At 44.7% G+C, this 22,510-nt stretch overlaps 1 protein-coding gene across 8 annotated transcripts in view; it reads right to left on the bottom strand.

The window, feature by feature from the left end:
• Positions 1-6,739: 6,739 nt before the first annotated feature.
• Fndc1 (fibronectin type III domain containing 1) overlaps positions 6,740-22,510 on the bottom strand; it is an 82,667-nt gene continuing 66,896 nt past the window's right edge. For 6 of the 8 annotated variants that reach the window (XM_087552734.1, XM_087552724.1, XM_087552738.1 and 3 more), the window contains 7 exons: positions 20,747-20,977; positions 18,387-18,495; positions 14,357-14,436; positions 11,166-11,195; positions 9,890-10,051; positions 8,839-8,961; positions 6,771-7,509 (listed from right to left, as the gene is read on the bottom strand). In XM_087552734.1, coding sequence (XP_087408860.1) covers positions 7,394-7,509; positions 8,839-8,961; positions 9,890-10,051; positions 11,166-11,195; positions 14,357-14,436; positions 18,387-18,495; positions 20,747-20,977 — 851 coding nt within the window. In that variant the 3' untranslated portion in view covers positions 6,771-7,393. 8 annotated transcript variants of the gene reach the window in all.

Genomic DNA, 22,510 nt, shown 5'->3' with positions numbered 1-22,510 from the left:
GGTACAGATGGTCTTCCAGGCCACAGCCACTGTGTCCACTTCTGTCTGGGCTAGTATCTGATCCTTTGTCTCCTCTTCCTGCAGGCAGGGTATTCCTAGGTGACAAGCATGGCATTGACACCCGTACTCTCTTCTGCTATTTACTGAAGGGACAGCCTATCAGAGCCCTTCTGTGACCACAGGGCTCTGGAGTTTCACTGAGAATAACCAACTCTAAATATGCAAAAGAAATACATTTGGGGTGGGACTTTTTCCTACTCACATGGACATAGGTGTCTTTACCCCTAAACTTGACTAAACTCTTTAAGGAAAACCACCACACAGTTAGACATTACTGAGTAGATAACGTAGTCTGAGCAAATATTTGATAAATTTAATTAAATAAGAACTGGATTATTCAGGAATTATTTTTTAAATGTCAAAATCTCTTGGGTGGAAAATGCTGTTTTAATTCAGTATCCTGTTTTACTCATGGTACCCATGGAGTCTGGGTTCATTTCTGTCAGAAGTCAAAATGGAGAGCCATTTGCATTGATCGAGCAGAGGTGGTAAATGAGCTTGAACCTGGCCCCTGGAATTATCTGAAAAAACTGCTCTGCAGTCAGGTTTGTGTTGAGGATGAAGCCAAATGCAAATTCAGAAGAAGAACAGGCTTGATTGATTAGTGATGTCTGTCCCAAGTTAGGGAAGGGTGAGTAGAGGCCCAGGTGCTGGGTAGAGTTTCTCTGCCTAACCCATCCTGTGCTTTCTAGGAATTAGTCTCATCCAGCCCAGTCCAGTCCAGTCTAGTCTAGTCTAGTCTCATCTAGTCCAGTCCAATTCAATCCAGCCCAGCCCAGGCTAGCCCAGCCCAGCCCAGTCCAGTCTAGTTTTTGTCTAGTTTATCCTATCCCATTCCATCCCACCCCACCTCATCCCATCCCATCCCATCCCATTTATTTGCCTAATAACAGAATGTTGTAAAAAGACTGTGTTTGGTTCTCTCCTTCACTGTTTCAATTTCTTTGAAAACACAAGTGCAGCAGACTGAAGCTAGTCTATCCTTTCATTATGGATTTGGGAATGTTTCTCAAACTTCCTTCTCCAGCTCCTCTATGAAGTAGATTTATGGCGCCTTTTCAAGAAGCCCAAGAGTTTCACCACATCCAAAGTGAAGCCATTTTACAATTAGCACTGTCCTAAAGAGGCAACTCACTTTCCCCTCTCACTTCTCCTTCACTGCATGTCCATCTGGGGAGGCAGGCCGGTCTCTCTTCTCTAGTCAGGCTGGGGAACAGCTGATCGGATCAGCATGCCTAGTTGAGCCTCATTCAGCACCTTTGAATCCTGATCTGAGACACCGGGGCAGGAGGCTAAGATCAGCTGAGCTTCCGAGGTCTAACAGTCATGATCTAGGGATGGCAGGGTGAACCTTAAGGGTAAGTGGAAATAGTGACTATTCAGGTAATAGGCATCCAGCAGAAGCTGGTCTCTAGGAGAAAATTGAGGATGCACACACAGAACAAGAGTGGGAGTTATTCAAGCAAGGAGCCCAGAAGAGTCCAGGAGACCTAGCTACACGTTGTACAGAACTCCTGTCCTAAGACTGTGGCTCATTTGCTTACCCTTTATGACAGTGAGTCGTGTTTTCCTACAGCAGGCCCTAGCTCAGTCTAACCTGAAACTGGGACATGATCTTATCTGAGTGAGATGTTTGGAAAGATACTTTGCATTAAGTAAACCGTCCAAGCATGACACCTTTTAAAATATCATTTTTATTTACTTGTTTATGTGTATGAGTGTGTGTTTATGTGCACCAGATGTGTACAGATACCTTCAGAGGCCAGAAGGAGTAGTCAGATCTTCTAGAATTGAAGTTACAGGTAGTTGTGAACCAACAGATGTAGGTGCTGGGACTTGAGCCCGGTCCCCGGCAAAACAGTTACTTTGTTACTTTGTGTGTGTTACCCCAACTGTCCAGGAACTTGCTCTGTAGACCAGGCTGGCCTCAAACTCACAGATATCCACCTGCCTCTCCCTCCCAAATGCTGGGGTTAAAGGCCAACAGCACCTCGTAACAGTTACATCTAAAAGAGATGTTTGGAGCACTCTATACAAAGTTACAGTTCTGGGAGCTAGAGAGGTGCTCATTGGTTAAACACACTCGCTGTTCTTACAGAGGACCCAGGTTGGATTCCCCTCACCCACATGGCAGCTGATAACTGTCTGTAACTCCAGTTCTCCAGGATCCAGTGCCTTCTAAAGGCACAGACTTATATTCAAGCAAAGCACCCATACACATAAAATAAAATAAATATAATAATGAAAATATTGAAAAATATGGTCTTTTTCTTATAGGTCTGAGGTTTACTCTGTCAGTGGGATTGTTCTGTAATTACTCATAATGACTAAAAGCTGTTTTCCTCACATTTTAAAATTCCTTGCCCTGATATATAGCTTGGATAGGTCAAAGGGGAAAAAATAAGTCAAAACTAATTTGGAAAATGCTGAAAATTATCTTAAGTGAATGGCTACGTTAAATGTGCCCAAAGCCACCTACAAGATTTAAATGACTCCCAAGATCACAACCCAAGGAAAGGGCCTTCCAAGCAGGAAGTGTGGTAATCTATCCGTGTGTGTGTGTGTGTGTGTGTGTGTGTGTGTGTGTGTGTGTGTGTGTGTGTGCTGTTAATGTGTGGTATTCTCATTTGTGTGAGTGTGAACACTTGTGTGTGGGGTCTCCCCCTTAACTAAAAGCTCATCGGTTCATTGGTTCAGTTAGGCAAGTTGGCCCCTAGTGCTGGGGTTACACGTCCATGCCACTGTGACCAGCTTTTTGTAACAGGGCTAGGATTCCAGCTCACATCCTCATGCTTAAGTATCAGGAACTTCAACAACTGGGCTATCGCCCGGGTTCTTACCTTCGAGACAGGGTCTCTCAATTGGTCTGAAACTCACCAGTTCTGTGAGGTTGGCTGACCAGGGATCTCCCAGGTTTCACTTGTCTCTGCCTAGGATTAAAAGCACACACCATGGCATGTGGGCTTGTGTGTGTGTGTGTGTTTTAATGTGGGATCCAACTCAAATCACAGCAAGCTCTGAGATCTCTCCCCAGCCTAGTATATGTTGCTTTAAAATTAGGATTTTAAATGTGCAAAACTCAAACTTGTGTCTATTCAGACTTTTCCTAAAAGGCACAGATCATAAATGTGTCTGGGCCTCACACACTGTTTGTGGTTGGTGTTCCAGGCTATTGGCCTTTGTCTTTCTCATTAGTATCTTTTATAGCACTTCCCATACGTACAGAACATTCTGGATTTACAGGCCACAGATAGCAGGTGGGTCTCAGGCCCAGGAATCAGCATCCTGGGTTGTGTTTCAGGCTTCAGGGGAAGGGCAGCTCACCATTTGCAGACACTCATTCTTGCTTGGGCTCTTCTAAAATTCATTGTCACTCTGGGACAGTTTTCTCTCCCTGTAACCCCATGGGCATCTGCTCCGACCTCTAGGGTTGGCAAGTTCTCTCTTTCCTCACAGGCTTCTGGGGAGGTGTAGGTTGATGTCTGTATGCAGGAGAGGGCTCGCACAAGTTAGGTCAAGGCCCATGCTTGGACAGTAAAAAGTAAGGTGGGGACAAAGTTTTTGTAAGGCAGGAGAGAAGAGGAAGGAGAAGAAGAACCAAGATGGAGGCAGATCCAGGTGGCCTTAAATGCCACAGGTAGTTATGAATATTTCTTAAGGGATGGATTTCCATAGGTAGGTGGTTTATATCTATATCAATTGGTTGTGAGTTTATTGTGTGGACATATTGTAGATTGAGAATTTAACATATAAATCTGATTGCTAAATTACAGTTGATTGAGTAATGATTTTAATGGGTTATTGGTAGTTTATACTTTAACTACCAGGGGGCAGTTGCTGGGAGTGTGGGCAGAATCTGTTACAGGGAGCAAGACAGACCAGCTGCTGCCGGACCTCTGGTGTCCTGATTTTACTGGGTATCTGGGACCGGATAGTTCTCGCTGGTCAACCGGGAGAGGGTGATAGCAATGGGAGCAGAGAGAGAGGTTAGCTAGAGGTAACGTGGCGTGGTGCCACACCGGAACAGGCCGCCATTGAGATAAAGGTACTCTGCAGATGCCATGTGTCCTGGTGGTGCCCTCATTAGCACGGGATAAAAAATTACATTTTCTAATAATTACTGCAACAGGGAGGTGACATTTTTGTCTTCAGGCTGAGCATCTGGTGGGAGTCATTACAGTGTGCATATCTTCCTCTGTCTTTGATGTCACCCTGCTGTCACTGGCCTCTCTAAAGTGTCTCATCCCAGATGACTACTGGAGACTTATTTGATGTACTCTATAATTTAATGCGAATGAAATGTTGCTGATAGCACTACCCATTACCCATGATCCTTCACTTTTGTTACCAACTTGACTAGGGCCTAGGGAATGAGAGACTAGAGGGACTGTCTGCAGTGGGGTTCCCTGTGGGAGCTGGCATGATAGTCAGGGTGGAATATCTACCCACAGTGTGGGCAGATGTTGTTCAGTCAGCTGGGGCCTCAGAAAACAGAGACAGAGAAAAGACAGCAGGCTTTCCTGCTCCTAGAGCTGGGACTGTTCTTTGACAAAGAGAATTCCAGAATCACTATCTCTGGATGCCATTGACTGGATCTCTCAGGCCTTCGAACTTAGCCTGAGAGTGACAGGCACGATGTCTTTGGTTCTAGGCTCTACAGCCCTAAACCAGTTGTACTTCCAGAATGCCAGGCTCTCCAGCTTTCAGACAGACTGTTGATGACAGCATCTTCTGTAACCATGTGAGCAAACTGTTGATAAGACCTTTGATAGCATCCATGTATCTACGTATCTCTGTATCTCTGTATCTCTGTATCTACGTATCTATTTATCATCTATCTTCCATTCATCCATCCTCTATCTCTCTCTCAAAAATTTTATATGTGTGTGTCTGTGTGTGTGTGAGTATGGGTGTGTGTGTGAATGTTCATGTGTGTGAGTGTGTGTGTGAATGTTCATGTGTGTGTGTGTGTATGTGTGAATGTTCATGTGTGTGTATGTGAATGTTCATGTGTGTGTGTATGTGTAAATGTTCATGTGTGTGTGTGTGTCTGTGTGTGAGTGTGTGTGAATGTTCATGTGTGTGTGTGAATGTTCCTCTGTGTGTGTGTGAATGTTCATGTGTGTGTGTATGTGTAAATGTTCATGTGTGTGTGTATGTGTGAATGTTTATGTGTGTGTGTGAATGTTCATGTGTGTGTGTATGTGTGAATGTTCATGTGTGTGTGTGTCTGTGTGTGTGTGAATGTTCATGTGTGTGTGTGTGTGTGTGTGTGTGTGTGTGTTTGTGTGTGTTCAGGTCCTCATAGAGACCAGAAGAGGGTGTCAGATTCCCTAGATCTAGAGTTAAAGGAGGTTGCGAGCCACCAGATATGGGTGCTGGGAACTAATCTTTGGTCCTCTATAAGAACAGCAAGTGCTCTTAACTGCTGAGCCCTCTTTCCAGTCTGTCTGTCTGTCTGTCATCTATCCCATGGTTAGATCACCCTACAGATCACTCCTGATGGTCGCCTATGCTGCAGTTCTTGTTTGATTGCTTTGGCTTTGGTTTTAGCTCCTTATCTTCTGAAGGTTTTGGTAATTCCCATCACCTCAGTACAGTGGGGGGACTTAATGCCACCAGCCCCGCACTCCTGCCCCACACCCTCTCTGCCCTTCAGTGTTTTTTGGTCAGGAGTGGCCTTCAGACCCAGCAGCGCTTTCTCCCACATCAGTTCCATCTCTGCTCTGCTGATGCTGACACTTGGATGCAGGAAGACAAGCCCTTTACTTCAGGGCTCTCTGGAGCGTATAGGAGTACAGACACCTTTGAAACAGTGGAAGCAGAGAGTCCAAATGGAACCTCTTGTGTTACTGCTCAGGGAGAAGGATGCTTCTATTTCAAGATGTTAAGACAGGAAAGAAAGGAAAATTGAATTTTTAAAGACATGAGTTAAAAATCACTTTGAGTCTAAAGTATTCATTCATCTAGGAACACATTAGATATAGAGCCTGGGGAGAGTCACCCAGGAAAGCACTTGCTGTATCTGCATGGAACCTGAGTATGATACCCAGGGTGCAGATCAGAAGCTGGGTGTGTGGCACATCCTTGAAATCCCAACTCTAGTGGAGTCAGAGACAGGCAGACCCCTGGGGCTCACTGGCCAACCAGCCTAGAATAATCTATAGACCTCAGCTCTCAGTAAGAAACCTTTTCTCAAGGTCTTGCTTAAGAGTGATAGCTCCTGAGGGTTAATGCCTGAGCTCATCTGTGCCTCTGAAAATACATCTACCTACACACACACACACACACACACACACACACACACACACACACACACAGACACACACACAAATGTGCACACAAGCCCTACCCCAGTGATTGTCTGATTCTGTCTGTCTCAGTCTTTGTCTCTGTGTCTCTCTGTCTGTGTATCTGTGTTTCTGTCTCTCTGTATGTGTGTCTCTGTCTCTGTCTCTCTCTCAACAAAGGTAATGAAGTCATCTCCCTGATATGAAAAGACTGGAGAAAAGCCTTGGTTTTCTGGTAATGGTTACTCCTCGATGCCATCATGACTTGAATCATCAAGCAGCACCTAGAGGAAGCACGTATACCTTTTTAACTGAAGCAATATTCTTCAGAGAACCTATCCCGTGGAGATCTCAGAAAGGTATTAACAAACAGAACCCTTGTCCACAAAGTCTTGCACGCATTTATCTAAAGAACAACTATAAATTTAGCACAAGTTTAATCGATATTCTTGATGAGTGTGAACATGTATATGCATATATACACACACATATATATATCAAAATTGAGAATTTACAAATAAGATTTGAGGCACTTAGCCCAGTGGTGGATAAGTCTTTAGGATAAATCTCAAAGAGGTTGTACTTCCGTCAGTGATTTCAGCGATTCAATTCTACTTCATACAAAGATGGGTGAAGCTTAAACTTGGCTGCTTTGAAGAAGAGAGAAGCAGAGAGCATTCTGTGAGGCGGACAGAGCACACCAATGCTGTTCCCTGGAGATCCCGGAGCATCCAGGTTTTGTGCCTGAAGAGTCTGGAAATCACCCTGGATCCTCTGCAGGGTTGATGTCTCTGGAATGTGTGATTACAGACAAAGTGCAAACAAGAAGTGAAGTTTCAGCAAAACGGAATTGCATGTATAATCCAGACCAAGAAATGTGGCCAAATTCCAACTGAAGAGGACAAAATGCCATGTCCACCGTGTGGCCTCCTGATGCACCGGGACAGTGGGCTTGGAGCACTGTCTTTCTTTTGCCCAGAGTCCCTAGTGTGGGTTAGTCACACAGGCTGGGAAGATGAACTTGCAGCAGGCCCATCCTGTGGTTACCACTTTCCTGGGATGGAGACTCCACACTCGTACCAGCCCACATAGTAATAGGGGGTTCCAAATCCAATGTGTCCAAAGCTGACGGGCTCCTGACGGTACTGGCGATAGTAGCCTGGAAAGGCAATGAGAAAGAGAGGGACAAACTGAAGTTACTGACAGGAAAACGTCTCACCCTGCAGTCTGTATTCAGACAGAACATTTTGGTGAACATTTCTGAATGTTATTTGTGAATACACTGGGTCAGTTTTATGTGTCACAATAAAAATAGATCTACCCCCAAGGCATGTTTCATGGGTGATAATCCCATCTCTCTCTCATTCATCACAAAAGAATGTGATTTTAGCTACCACTAGAGAGCATCCATGGAGGAACTCATCCTGGTCTGGGGAAACTACACATCATTCATCCCCATTCTGTTCTCTGAGTTCAGAGCTTCCAACCTCCTGGAACTGCTCAACTCCAAGGTTTAGGCCTGAGAACCTGGAGCAGACTTGTAAATCTTTCTAGAAAAAAAAAAGTCTGCACATTGCTGACTTCTTGACATGGAAAGATTCTCCAACAGCTGTAAAATGTTTGGGGGCCTCTATTGCTCTCAACTTTGGTTTTATTTTCCTCTTGCCAAATAAGAACTATCCACCCTCTATCAGTGAGCGAACCAACAAATGTGGTCAATTCTACAACCTTAGCACAGAACACCAAAGAATACAGAAAACACAGGACTGTAACAGAAGCCGGCCAGAACGCCGCAAGAGTTGAAAATATATGGGTTGTGTGAGCATGTGTTTATTGTGATGGACTGAGCTGGCTTACATATTTGACCCTAGATGACTCTAGACGTTCCCAGTAAGGAATTGTTAGATGAGGTTACAGTTTAAATCAGTAGACTAAGCAGATTATCTCTACAATGTGACCTCACCCAATCAGGTAAAAATCTTATTAGGGCCACTACGCCCTAATAGAAAGACGTGGTGGAAGGACTCCACTATGCACTCACTGTCGATGTTCATCCATCTCGTAAGACTCAACTCATACTGCCTGTCCTGACAGCCTTCTTTAACAACCTCAGTGTTTGCCTGTCTTGATTCCTATGGTCGCAATGGATCCAAATCCTTGAAAAGAGGACAACCATGTGGCACAACCTGTTGTTATTTACACATCACAGTGTCCACCATCATTAACTTCCCACACAGTTGTTTTCTCTTCCTAGTGTCAGAGCTTGTTTCTGAGAGCAAGGATGGGGTCATATGTACCCCCTTGTATTTCTAGTCTCTCGAGGCCCATCCCAAGGCCAGCATATGGTAGAAGTGCTTTAATTCATTGATTCCCTATTCTTACCCTTTATGATCCAAAGCACTCCCAGCATTAATCTCTAAATTATAAGTGAAAGGCCATTTCTCTCCCACCCACCCCCAGTATATAATAGCAGCTCTGCTCTTCTTACCTTGAATGGTGGGGAGGGCTTCTACATAAGACTGAGGCCCCGTTCTTCCATCCAGGTGCGAATCCACAAACTGACAATGGTCTTCACCCCTTCCCCAGCTGTCCCCAATGCTGTAGAATGTGTCTGCATAAGGGAGTAACACAGGTCATTGACTACTAGGGAGTGTCACTGTTGGCTTATGAGTTAGAACAAGCTTTGGAGATGGTTTAAATTGGGAACACTGCTTAAGTCATGTGTTCATAGTTTTCATGTCTGAAAAATGATACAAATGTCATTAAACGTTGTGAGAAACCAACAAGATCTTGTATACTAAATTCTTAACATATGTTCAGTGGGGGCGGGGGGACTGTGAGTAATACAGACAGTTCTGATGTGTAAATGATGGGCCTTTTAATCCTCAGCTTTCCAGAGAGAATAAAGCAAGACACGATAGAGAAGAGATTAGAAGTCAGGCAAGTCTGTGCAGTTAGTTAGAAGAGCCCATTTCCACAGTTTCGGGCATCGGGTGCTGTCCGTGGTGCTGAAGCACAACTCGGGGCTGAACCACATTGTGTTTCCCAAGCCGGGGTCTACAAGATGATTGCGCCATCTCTCCTAGAGGTTTTGAAGGGAAGGAAAATGGGTGGAAGAGACACAAAGAGGTAGGTAGAGTCACATAAAGATGGGCAGGGGGAGAGAGAGGGAAGGAGAGAGAGAGGGAGGGAGGGAAGGAAGGAGGGAGAGAGGGGGTGAGCAGTATTAGTAATGAGATGAGGCTGGTGAGTCTTCAGAGTTGGGGATGGAAGGGAAGACCTGGTTCCGATAAATGAATCCTTTCTAGCAAGAAAAATAAATAAATTTAAAGCTGTTCAATCCAGTTGAATTTGGGTTTGGATTTCATTCCTAAAATGCAGGGAATATGTACACACACACACACACACACACACACACACACACACACGTATATCCCCCTAGCCTCACAGCTCCAGGCCTCAGACATGTTTGGAAGCATCTGCTTCCCAAGTCATTAACTAGCAGAAGTTTACCATAGCCGCCCAAGAGTAAGACTTACCTTTGAGATTGTCACTGAGGTAGATCTTGTACCTTAGAGAATTACAAAGAACAACTCCCACAAACTTTTTGTACCACGTCCGTTTCACATACTGCCGACCATGGCAGTCAGTGTAGCCGGGGTCATGCTTGAAAGCAAACGGGATCCAGATGGGCTCACCACCTTGACAACACAAAAGATATGCTCTGAGGTACAGCGGGTTACAGGGGTTATTGTTCCAACACAAACTATCAGAAAACTGGGTGTTTCCACTGGGCCTTCCTTCCTCTCTGGGCTTTTCTGAGTAAATGCGTATTCTTCTTTCTTTTTTTTTAATACTGGAGTACACTGGGGTATTATGGGTTGGATCTAAAATGTCCCCCAACAGCTCCTGTGTTAAAGGTTTGGTCTGCTTCTGGTGGACTGTAGAGAGATTATTAGATTAGGAGGGTTCTCCGTTTATCATGGGTTAGCCCACTGATAAATTCAGACCTGAATCAAGAAAGGGCTTGGTGAAGAAATGGGTAACTAGAGAATGGTTTTAAAGGGATCCCCCCCCTCCCCTCCACATGCCTGCCTGCCATGGAGAACAGATTTGTCCCACATGTCCTTCAGTCAGAATGTTCTACCTCACCTCAGGCCTAGGAGCAAGGAAGCCATGTGGCTATGCTCTGAAATCTCAGGAAGGATAGACCAAAATAATCCTCCCTCCTGGTTTCCTCAGGCATTTCATCAAGGCATCAAATAGCTAACTTCAATATCTGAAGGGCAGGGTTCTTTTTATGCTAGGGTATTTAGATCTTGGTATTTTAACAGAGGATTTTCAAAGCTCATGAAAGACGTAAGTCTCAAGGAAAAGAAGCGTCATGGGCACTTGACCTTTGGGACATGTCACAGTACTCTAAGTCCCTTAGCCGAGAGTTCTGCTCTTTCAGTTCTTCTTTGTCCCTGTCTTGAATTTGAAACACAGAGCTTGCTCAGGCTGTTGGGGGAGGGGAAGGGGAAAGGAGGTAAAATGTCCTTGTATGCTTGCTGCATTTTGCCAACTTTTCATCCCCACGTAAACAAAGTCCCTATTTTACAGGTATTGGCTGATCCCATTAACATCTATATTAAAACATTTTCAAGTCACTCTCTTTCACAAAGAGAATGGGGGATGGGTGAAAAGTTGTGCACATGTAAAATGCTCCACCATTTTCTATTCGTGGGTCACCATTGTGACCGTACATCTCACACCCACCATTCACACCTCACGTTCACAAGTGCAGTGTCAGCATCCTCGAGATGAGAAACTCACCTGGTGGCCTCACAACCAGCAGAGGATTGTCTGTGAATGAAAAATAAGTAATTGACTTTGTAACATACATTGGGAAAATGACGGAATGCCAACTACCATTAAATTGAAATAGAGGGAAAAATATAAGGTTTGTTTGTCAGACACCAAAGTGTTCCATAGGTTTTACTTTGCAAGCATTGTCTTTTGAGAAATACTCTCTGAGAAACTTCTTTATTGTTGACATAGAAGCTGTGAATTTCTGGAAGTGATGTTTTGAAATTGTGTGCTATGAAATCAATTCATATGTGTATATATACATATGTGTATATATTTTAGGCTGACCAGATGGCTCAATGAGTAGGAACCTGGGTTTCCTCCCTAGAATCTGTGTGGTAAAAGAAGACCAACTCTTGAAAACTGTCCTATGACCTCCACATACACACTGTGGCACGCGCACGTGCGCGCACATGTGCACACGCACACACGCACACACACACACACACACTCACAGGCGCACTGTGGCATATTCTCTCTCTCTCTCTCTCTCTCTCTCTCTCTCTCTCTGCCACATGTGGCATGCACACAAACTCATGCACACACATACTCTCTCACAGGTACACTGATACACACATGTGCACACACATACTCACATGCACACCGGGGTACGTATATACACATACATTCTTTCTCTCTTACAGACATATGCATAAATAGATCATATAAAACTTTGTAGAAAAAAGTCAGTGCTCTTGTTTCTAAGCTTCCGATTTGGGAAAGTCTGATGATTTCTTAAAATGTCTGCATACTATAAAATCACACATCTTTTCCATTCTTCAGGGTTTACCCAAAAGAAGTTAAAATACAAATCAAACATTTGCATATAGACACAGATAGCATCTTTGTAACTGTGAAGGAGCAGAGATAACTTAAATTACAGTTGAATGGGTCGAATGAGCAGACTGCGGCATAGCTGCACAGTGGAAGACAAACCAGATAAAAGAACGGACAGACTAGCATGTACAATGCATGGATCCATCAAAAGTTGATCATTAGATAGCTGGGTGTGGTAGTTCATGCCTTTAATTCCAACACTCGGAAGGCAGAGGCAGGTGTATGTCTGTGAGTTCAAGCTAATCTAGTCTACAGAATTAGTTCTAGGACAGCTGAGACTATGCAGAGAAAATGCTGTCTCAAAAAAAACAAAAACAACCCCCAAACAAAAGACAAACAAAAATGATTATTTGGAGGGAGGCCAACCAAAGGAGTATACACTTTAGGGTGCGTATATCAAATCCTAGAGGATGTGTACTTAGTGGGAGAGAACAGATTGTGCGGGATGGCAAGAGGAAGCTTCTGGAGGACATGCTGTCTGGGCAGTGGCCAGGGATAAATATACTCAAAAGCTATGACATTCATATCTAAAAATATTTATGCTTTAACTGCGAAAATCACTTCAGAGAATATGAAACTTGTTTTGAAGAAATTTTGCTTCAGGAAATAGATCATTCTTCAAGTGGTGTTGGGACTCAAACCCAGGCCTCTGCTACACTGGACCAATCCCCTGCCTACTGAGCTATTTGGGGCAGCACATTGATTTTCATAAATGCCTTGTGTGTGGACTAAATAACCAACACTCTCTCCTCTCCTTGTTCATTCTCTCCTCATTTTAATTTTTGCAGCAGACTTCATTCATTCTAAGCAAACATGGCCATTGTGCTACATCCTCATACAGAACACTGTGTCTCAGGGTTCACACCTAATAAATTTGAACATAGATAAAATCATAGAGTTTCTCCCGCCACGCCTAGAATATTCTATCGCCCTGAATTTCCCTTGTGCTTCATATAGGCAGCTCATTCTGGGGCCATCCACTGTGCATGAAGCCGTGATGCCTGTTTAAGAGGAAAAGTTAAGGGTGTCCTTCTCAAATTCTCCACAGCAGAAGGGTAGGGGTGACAATGAAACAGTAGCAAAAATAAAAAACCTTTTTGGAGGTCAACAACCCTTTCACTGGGTCACTTAAGACTATCGGAAAACATAGACGTTTGCATTACGATTCATCACAATAGCAAAATTGCACTTATAAAGTAGAAACAAAAGTAATTTATGGTTGTGGGTCAGCACAACATGAGGAGCTGTGTTACAGGGTAGCAGCATTCTAGAACCACTGGACTAGAAGTTAAACTGTAAGTACTTAGTACACTCATCTATGCTTCTCCATAAAGAAATATCTTAGATGGAGACTTGGCTTCCCCGAGAAGCAGCTGCCTCTCAGGTCATCTGAGGTGGATTTTTTTCCAGTTTGGAATAAAAATGGTCTTAAACTTTCAAAGGTGTGCTTGTGCAAGCCTATAATCCCAGAACTCAGTAGCCTGAGGCCAGCCTGGGCTAGATGGCCATTTCCGGGTCAGCCTGGGCTATTCTGTCTCATTAAAACTAAAGACAAACAAACAATAAAAATGAAAGCTCTGAAACTACATTATGCTAATTAGTCAGATCCATCTTTAGTTTGAAAACTAAATTTGTTTTTCCTTTCATTAGAATTTGACCTAAGATAGGGACTCCACAGGAAGAACAACAGAGTCAACTAACTTGGACCCTTGGGGGCTTCCAGAGACTGAACCACCAACCAAAGAGCAAGCATTGGCTGGACCTAGGCCCCCTGCACATGTGTAGCAGATGTGCAGCTTGGTCTTCATGCGGGTCCCCCAACAACTGGGGCTGGGGACTATCCCTGACTCTGTTGCCTACTCACCTGTGGACTCTGTTCCCCTAACTGGGCCACTGTGTCTGGCCTCAGTGGGAGAGTGACTTGATGTGCCAGGGTGGGGTGATACCCAGGGGAGATCCCCCTTTTCAGAGGAAAGGGATGGGGGAAGAGCTGTGTTAGGGGGGATGGGGAGGAGGTGCTGATATTGAGATGTAAAGTGAATAAATAAATTAATGGGAAAATTTTTTGACTTCAGTTCTCTCTTAACCTCTCTTCTGTGTTTATGTGTGTGAGTGTGTGTGTGTGTGTGTGTGTGTGTGTGTGTGTGTGTGTGTGTGCACGAGTGCACATGTGTGTGGGGGGGTTATATAAAGAAACCTGGACTCATCCAACTGAAAAAGAGGCATTTTCCTGCCCCAGTTTGCACTCTGCCAATAGCTGTTCTTCTGATCATTTACTTCATTTTCCAAAGAAAGCAATACAAAGATGATCGTGCCCGTACCTGATTCTGTGACAAATGAGACTGAAGGGCTGACAGGCCCATAGCCGTGAGGGTTTTTCGCTTGAACTTTGAAGTAATACCTGAAATCCAAAGAAAACATCTTTTAAAAGAGGAGTTGACTTGGCCTCTGAGACAGATTCTTGCAAGCATGTTTCTGTAGTAGGCTTGGAGTTGTGTTTGACACTCAGACACACAGACACAGAGATAGATAGATAGATAGATAGATAGATAGATAGATAGATAGATAGATAGATAATAGATAGATACACACATACAGAATGGGGACAGAGAGACACACACCAGGAGAGCTGTTTATCCTCATGTTTTTTCCAGAACTTTCTCAATTTTGACAATTTCTTGAAATGGGATAATTAATACAGCATGGACACATGGCTGATGGACTGGAACAGAAACACTAGGCTGACAGTTGCTCAGAGTGCTTTTCCTGGAGCATCCAGGCAAACACTGGGTGACTCTCCCAATCCATCCTTAAAAACCTGCTTAAGACTCAGGCCAGTATAAGCTCAGAGAGAGAGGAGCTGGGGCAACAAAACACAGAGTAGGACTTAAACATTAACTCAATCTACTTTATGATAGATTCAACACAAATATGGCTGTGACTGGCAGGAGAGGGTGGCTAGAGAGTGGCCTTTTCAGTGGAGCTCACATGACAGCCATGCCTGGAGCTTTGACACCTCCAGAAGAGAAGTGTCCAGAAAGAGGAAGTGGGGGGTGGGGGAACCTGAGGACAGAGGTTTTGCCGCAGGGCCATATTTGTCAAGGAACAGAGAATGATCTGGAAAGCACGATGTTTCAGGCAGCTCATTCATTGAGAAAAGAATGCGGTCTCCAAGTATATTTTTACTTTGCCAACACTGATGCTCAAAGAACTAGGGAACAGAACATCAGTTGACTCCACTGCTGTTAACCCTTGTGACCTCCTCATCCCGAGATTCTTCTAGGACCCATGAATGGCAGCTCTTTGAACCTTAGAAGTCGTGTTTGCCTCTAGCTTTTGGCCAGAAGAAATGTCTCACTTAACCATTTCAAAATCCTTTATCTGGCTAAGGTACAGGTGCAAGTGCTGACTAAAAATCACTGAGAAGTTTTAAGGAAGGACTGTTTACATTTGGAGGGTGGCCACAAACCACAGTTAATGACATCATCACCTCTGGCCTCACAGAACACAGATATTCTCCTGTGCTTTCACTAACTGTTAAGGGGAAAGCCACTTGGTAAAATCTTAAATCATCAACATATTATGACTATTGATTTTTTTATTTCAATTCTCTTTAAAAGAAGAAAAGCTATGTACAATTAAGAATGTCTTTCCAGACCTCAGTTGACCCAGAAGTGCATGTTTCCTGATTATTCACACTCTCAGTGGCTGTGGAGTGATTTATGGCAAAACCTCAAGGCAGTTCCAATGGGGGTCGGGGGCCAGCACACATCAACAATTCTAATTGAATTTTGCAAACACATTTTTTTCTTTAAAGAGAAGCCATCCAAAAATTAGGAGTGATATCTATGTCCAGAAGCCACATGGGACTCCCATGCTGCACAGGTCCTCACACCCCTGATGGAGTGTGATCCATCCAAGACTCTGATCCCAGCTCTTTACTGTAAAATTGAATTTTAAAGCACACAGACCCTAAGGAGTGATGGTGGAGCCCTTGGTTAGTGACTAAGGTAGAATATACTTGTTTTAGAAAAACAAAAACAGGGGTTGGGGATTTAGCTCAGTGGTAGAGTGCTTGCCTCGCAAGCGCAAGGCCCTGGGTTTGGTCCCCAGCTCTGAAAAAAAAGAAAAGAAAAGAAAAGAAAAGAAAAAGAAAAACAAACAAACAGGATCCTACATAAACCACCAAGTTTTAGATTCTGGCCCCTCCTTTGAGTGGACTGCTTTCTTGTCTCTCCTGAAAGACAGCCTGCTCCCCTCTTCTGCAAAGAAGCTGACTCAGCAGGATGAGTGCCTGAGCTTTGATAGCACAACTCCCACTCAGAAGTCAAGTGTGGGAAAAAGGAGGTGTCCTGTTCATTGTGTCCACTCTGCTCTGGCTATGTTGTAGCTGATGTTCACATGGGTCCTGAGGAAATTTGAGCAGAGAGGCCCCATACTACATTGTACCTGCATACTCTACCCCAGGAGCCAAAATCCTGTCAAGGTATGGGAGCCTGGGTGCAGGGGGGCACACAGAGCCTCGTACTGTCTATCATCCTCGTTCCCATTCTCTTTTGAGACCATCTATTTCCCTAGAACATCTCAGGGCTTGGGGCTTCCTCTTCCTGGAGCAATTTTGCATTACCTCACCTTGACTACCTGTTCTCTGGCTTACGGGCGCCATAAACCTTCAGCCTAACTTTCTCCTAATCTTGCCTGACTAGCCTCAGGCTCAGAAGAACAAGATTTCCCCCATTGTGTACTCTCCCCAAACTCCCTCATACACTGGCTATGGAAGTCTATATCTGTGTTTCCTTTTTAACATCTGTCTCACACCACACAACAAGCCACATGAGGACAGCACTGTACACTTCAAGAGGGCCGCATCTAGCTTACCTCCTAAGCCCTGGCCCAAAATAAACAGGAAGAACTGCTTGGATATAGTTTGGATCCAGAGCCATGGTTAGAACAAGTACAACTCCACCTTACACCACCATTACCTGACGGTCAAAATGGCAGAAATCCAAGATGGCAGCAAAAGCTGTGGAAAGAACACTGTGGGAAGAGGTCAGGAAACTAAAGATTCACCTCGGTAGTTGTTATGTGGTGAATCCACTGGAAGGCATCTTCCAGCTTTTCGATATGGTGGCTGTGCTAAAGAATAAATTATTATATGGGGTGAAAGAGAATACTGGCCCTGTTCCACCTGATTCTGTTGCTTTTATTTCCTCTGGTCAACTTCCATTGCTTTTAGAAAGGAATGAAGCACTTTCCCTATTCCATGACTTATTGCTTCCTTTCACCTGCCAAACCCTGAAATTCATAACAGTTTACAGAAGCTTGTTTCCACTGAACCTAAATGGCACATTAAAATGTCACAGGGAGTGCTCCCAGCTTTGGGGACGTCTCCTGTTGTGTTGGTTCTAGCCAGATTCTGTCATCTCTAGCACATGACTGTTTACTGAGTCATTTGTTCCAGACTTTTCTGTACTCCTCTGCCTGTGGAAGCTACTTTGAGCTCTTTACTGCAAACCCATTGGCTCTATACAACAGTATGCTACTATGACTGTCTGGACAACATGTCAGTCACCACCTATTCAGGATCTGTGAAGCAATGTAGAACGATGGGATCCTATGAGTCCACTGACATTGTGAAATCAGCTATAGTCAGAGTCCCTGAACCATGGGCATTAAAAATGCTATAAGCCAGGGGTTTCCCCACCCCATGCCCAGCTGCCCAGATGGTCACACCACTGCTTGGCTAAGGCATGCCCAGTGCCTCGGGCATGTCCACCAACCAGGTCACCTTCTGAGAGCCAAGCCTCCCCAAACAGGCAGCACAGTGGGAGAGAGTGAGACATTCTCCTGTGAACAAGTGTGGCCACTGTCTCACTGAGTGCTTCCAGAACAGTGCTCTGCATGGTGAGGGCAGACTTGTAACCTTTGCTAATGCATGCAACACAGCTTTCCTGAAGGTTCTGAACATCTACATCACAGGGCTTCAGTGTCCATTACATGTTTGGCAAACACTGTCCCACTAATGTCACATAGCAAGGTTGTGCTACCTAAATGTCACATTAGTGACTGAAACTGAATCAATTCTCTTCCAACACAGAGAACAGCCTAGGAAAATGCCTAGGAAATGCCTAGGAAAACAAGGAAGGAGCATGGTTGCCAAGCAACAACCTACATACATGCAGCAACTTCTCTTAAGCAAGAGACATGGCGTATGGTGAGCCTTTACTGGTATCCCACGAGCTAAACCAAGAATTCAATTATCAATTGATAATCCTTTGTTCCCAACCAACGGATACTACGGCCAAGCTCACAGGTCCAGCCTTTGGTTTGTAAGCAACCACCATGCCGTACCTTGTGTTTGGCTTCAGGTTCTCAATGGGCAAATGGGTCACTGACGAGGTCTGAGTTGACCATTTATTCCTGATGAAGTCCTCATAAGAGGCGCTGTAGACCAGGTATCCTGGAAACAGGAAGAGGGAGGAACCTGGTGAGTGCCAAGGAACCTGTTCTAGTTTGCTTTTTCTGTTGCTTCAACAAACATCAGGACCAAAAGCGATAGATAGATAGATAGATAGATAGATAGATAGATAGATAGATAGATAGATAGAAGATAGATAGATAGATAGATGATGATAGATAGATAGATAGATAGATAAATAGATAGAAGATAGATAGATGATGATGATAGATAGATAGATAGATAGAAGATAGATAGATGATGATGATGATAGATAGATAGATAGATAGAAGATAGATAGATAGATGATGATAGATAGATAGATAGAAGATAGATAGATGATGATGATGTTAGATAGATAGATAGATAGATAGACAGACAGACAGACAGACAGACCATTTGGAAAGGGGAGATGAAATGAGAGAAAGGGGGAGGTGAAATTGGTCAAAGTACATGATACACTGGAGTGAAAATGTGACTCTGAAAACCATCGCTTTGTACAACGAATGCGTAAATAAGAATTTAGAAGACAGACAAAACCCACGTTTCTTGTAAGATAGGTACAGTTGTCCTTTATATGAGGTGAAGAAGATTGACAGTGACTGCCAGGCATATGGTGTGACTGAAAGACTCATTGTGACCCTATTTGCCTTTCAAGCTTGCCAATTATTGTGTGGGGTGATGGCTCAGCAGGTAAAGAGCCGAGTGTGGGCACATGCCTTCCTATAACCCCATTGCTGGGCAAGAAGATGGCTGGAATTTCTGGCCACCAACCTAGCTCCATGTCCAGTACCTGTCTCTGGGACTAAGGTGGAGGGTGGCAAAGCAGGACATTTGCTGTCCTCCTATGGCTTCCCTGCACCTACACACATGTACACAAACACCACAGAGTCGGGGGAGGACAGGGATGGGGGAAGATGAGGGGAGGGGAAGGGAGAGGAGGGGAGAGGAGGGGAGGGGAGGGGACAAGAGGAGAGGAGAGGAGAGGAGAGGAGGGGAGGGGAGGGGAGGGGAGGGGAGGGGAGGGGAGAGGAGAGGAGAGGAGAGGAGAGAAGAGAAGAGAAGAGAAGAGAAGAGAAGAGAAGAGAAGAGAAGAGAAGAGAAGAGAAGAGAAGCGAAGCTAGGGAAGGCCATTTATAAAATCCCATTCAATCAAAAGGAAAGTTGTCAGTGGTTTGTTACAGGACTCCTTCCTCCACCAATCTCTGTGCTTTGTATTAGAAATGTGCTATGCTTTGCAGAGACAGGTCTCGCTCAGCACACACCATAAAGGAAGCAACCTTCAGTTACACTGAAGGCTCGGACCCACTCACCCACACTGGTCCCTTTAGCCACACCCGGCAGGAAGCATGCGGACTGTATTTCCTGGTTTCTTGCCCTGGCTCTGGAAACTATGCAAACTCCATAAGAGAAGCTGCCTCTGGAAAATTCCTGAACACGTCTTCCCTCCTTAAAAAACAATGTTGGAGTCCTACAGCAGAAGCACTAGAAGTTCAGAGTTACAGGAGTGACTCCTGCAGTGGGTAGCATTGGTCTCTAACCTCTGATACTACCCGACCCTCCAGGAGCATATTCACAGCCAACGTGGGCACCTTCCCCTTACACAGCTCACAGGCCTGGCGGGAATCATGTACAGAGGAGACTGCTCTGGAAAGGACGTGCTGATTCTCTTTGTGTGAGAACACGTCTCCAAAGACTCACTCTCGGTTGTCATCTTGGTAGAGTAACAGAAACTCACAAGCATCTCATAGGTCAATGGACAGAGGGGGTGCTTCAGACCCTTAGGATCCCCCATCATATCCAGTGACCGACCATATAAAGAATTGGGAAGCACGCAGGCTGCTATGGGGTTACTCAGAAGGCTTGGAAGAAGGAGAGACACAGTAGCAATTCAGTAGAAGCCTTTTGACCATCTTCCCCTAGAGGATCTCTGACAAGTGTTTGCCCAGCTGTTTGTTTGCAGGGAGACAAGGCATTGAACACGGTACTTATTTTTTACACATGAGAAAACAAACCCCAGCAAGATGATGTATTATTAACTCAAGGTCATACAAACCAACCTAAGACTGTAATTCAGTACTCTGGCTTTCATCCAGTGTTCTCTTAACTACCCACAATGCTCCTGCGGTTATTCACATTCCCCATGCCACTGAAAAAGATGTCTGCCTCCCCATCTTACCTGCCCATCTGGGCATCCACCCATCCATCTCTCTTACAGACCAGTTGGAACCCTGAGCATCTGCCTAGGACACACCTGTTACCACATCTCCAGGGATGGCTTTGTTCCAGTCCACAATGACAAAGGAGTGGCAGCCTTCCATGGCGACCACAGTAATGTTCCGGGGAGCATGCTGAGGAGGGAGATCGTTCTTTGTCAGGTCATTTGGAATGAGTTCATCCAGGCTTTCCACTTGGAAGTGGTCCAGGGCATCAGTCAGTGAGCACGGGGCTGCTGGGTCTTTACTGAGGTAGGTCACGTAAGGAGCTGGGAAGAGCAGAGATGCTAAGTCAGACCCTTTTTTTCTTTTTTAGAAACAAAACCACAGCATGTGCTGCATAGAGTCAGAGCCGCAAATTAGGCTCATCCTGCCGAGATTCCAGAGACATCTGCTGCTAACTCAAGAGCTCATCCCTGGGGCTCAGGAGACATCTCTGGGGATAAAGGACATGCTACACCAGAATAAGGACGTAATTTCAATCCCTAGAACTCACGTAACAGTGTAGCAGGTGTGGAAGCTACCCATAATCCTAACATGTAAGAAGCTGAGGCAAGGGATCCCTGTGGTAAACTGGCTAGCTAGATTATAATAATTGGCAGGCTCTGGGTTAATAAAAGACACTATCTTTTAGCAAAAAAGGACACCCAACACTAATGTCTGGCCTTATACACGTGTGTGCCCCAATACATGCAAGTATGAATACAGACATAGGCACACTACACACACATACATAAGCAATGTAATAAAACATATCCCTATCTCTCATTAACAGGTCCATGTACACATACTTAAAATGTGATGCTTTCAAAGATATATAATAACAAAAATAAATATAATGCTTTCAAAAGGTCTCTTTGCCCCATCAATGTTGGTGGCTGTAACTTCAACGTGATTTAGAAATGTCCTCTGATTCCAATTTGGTGTAATATAAACCTCCAGCGTTCTTCCATGCCTACGCCCTCAGATTTGGAAAACCCCGAGTCCGTTAACTAGCATCTCTGTGTCAGGTTTCATCTCCTCGGCCATCTTGAGACCAGAGAAACAGATGGCAGCCTCAAGCTTTTTTCCTAGGTGGCCTGCTGGAGAGCTTTGCGAACCTCACGATCCTCTTGGAAGTGCGGACATGAAGCCAAGGCCCAAGAGGCCCTCTGCAACGTTGTTGGTCAGCTTCTTACATGAATGGCATGTTGAAGCCCTTCCTAACCACATGGTTTCAGTGGCTACAGGAGACCGGGGATCTGCAAGCTGTGGCCTGGTACTCGGTTACAGTGAGAATGGGCTCGTGAGCCACGGACAAACGGCTCTGCTGCAAACCCACAGACCCTTGATTATATTTCATTCTATAAAAACCTTTAGGAATGTCAAGGAATTGAAGTTAAGGCTTTCTACACTCCAGACCCTCAAGTCCTCTCCACTGAAATGGTTAGAAATCTCTAAAGACCTTTGGTCTTCAGGAGCAATCTGTGGAAGGGCTAATGGTAACACCGAATGGTATCATGGTATAAATGGTACTGGTACAGATACCACTAACGATACCACGCCTCTTTCCCTTTCTGTCGCGGGACAGCAGGGAGGGAAGGGAGGGTTTGGTGGACTCCACCAGGCGGCTGAACACCACAGCAAACACTGGCTTCAGCCCCTGGAATGCTGCCTCAGGCTAATGGCCTTGCTCTCTAACTCATGGTGAGACGCCCAGTCACAGCGTCTTAGCTGGCAAGATATCTTCTCTGCTCATGGCAAGACATTTGCTTTGGAAACTGAAAAGTACGATGTTAATTTAAGCTGTTGCTTGTCTCCAC

This window comes from Rattus norvegicus, chromosome 1, assembly GCF_021556685.1.
Source record: "Rattus norvegicus strain SHRSP/BbbUtx chromosome 1, alternate assembly SHRSP_T2T, whole genome shotgun sequence".
Lineage (NCBI taxonomy): Eukaryota > Metazoa > Chordata > Mammalia > Rodentia > Muridae > Rattus > Rattus norvegicus.
The sequence above is the reverse complement of the archived record's forward strand: the minus strand, read 5'-3'. Positions and strand labels throughout refer to the sequence as shown.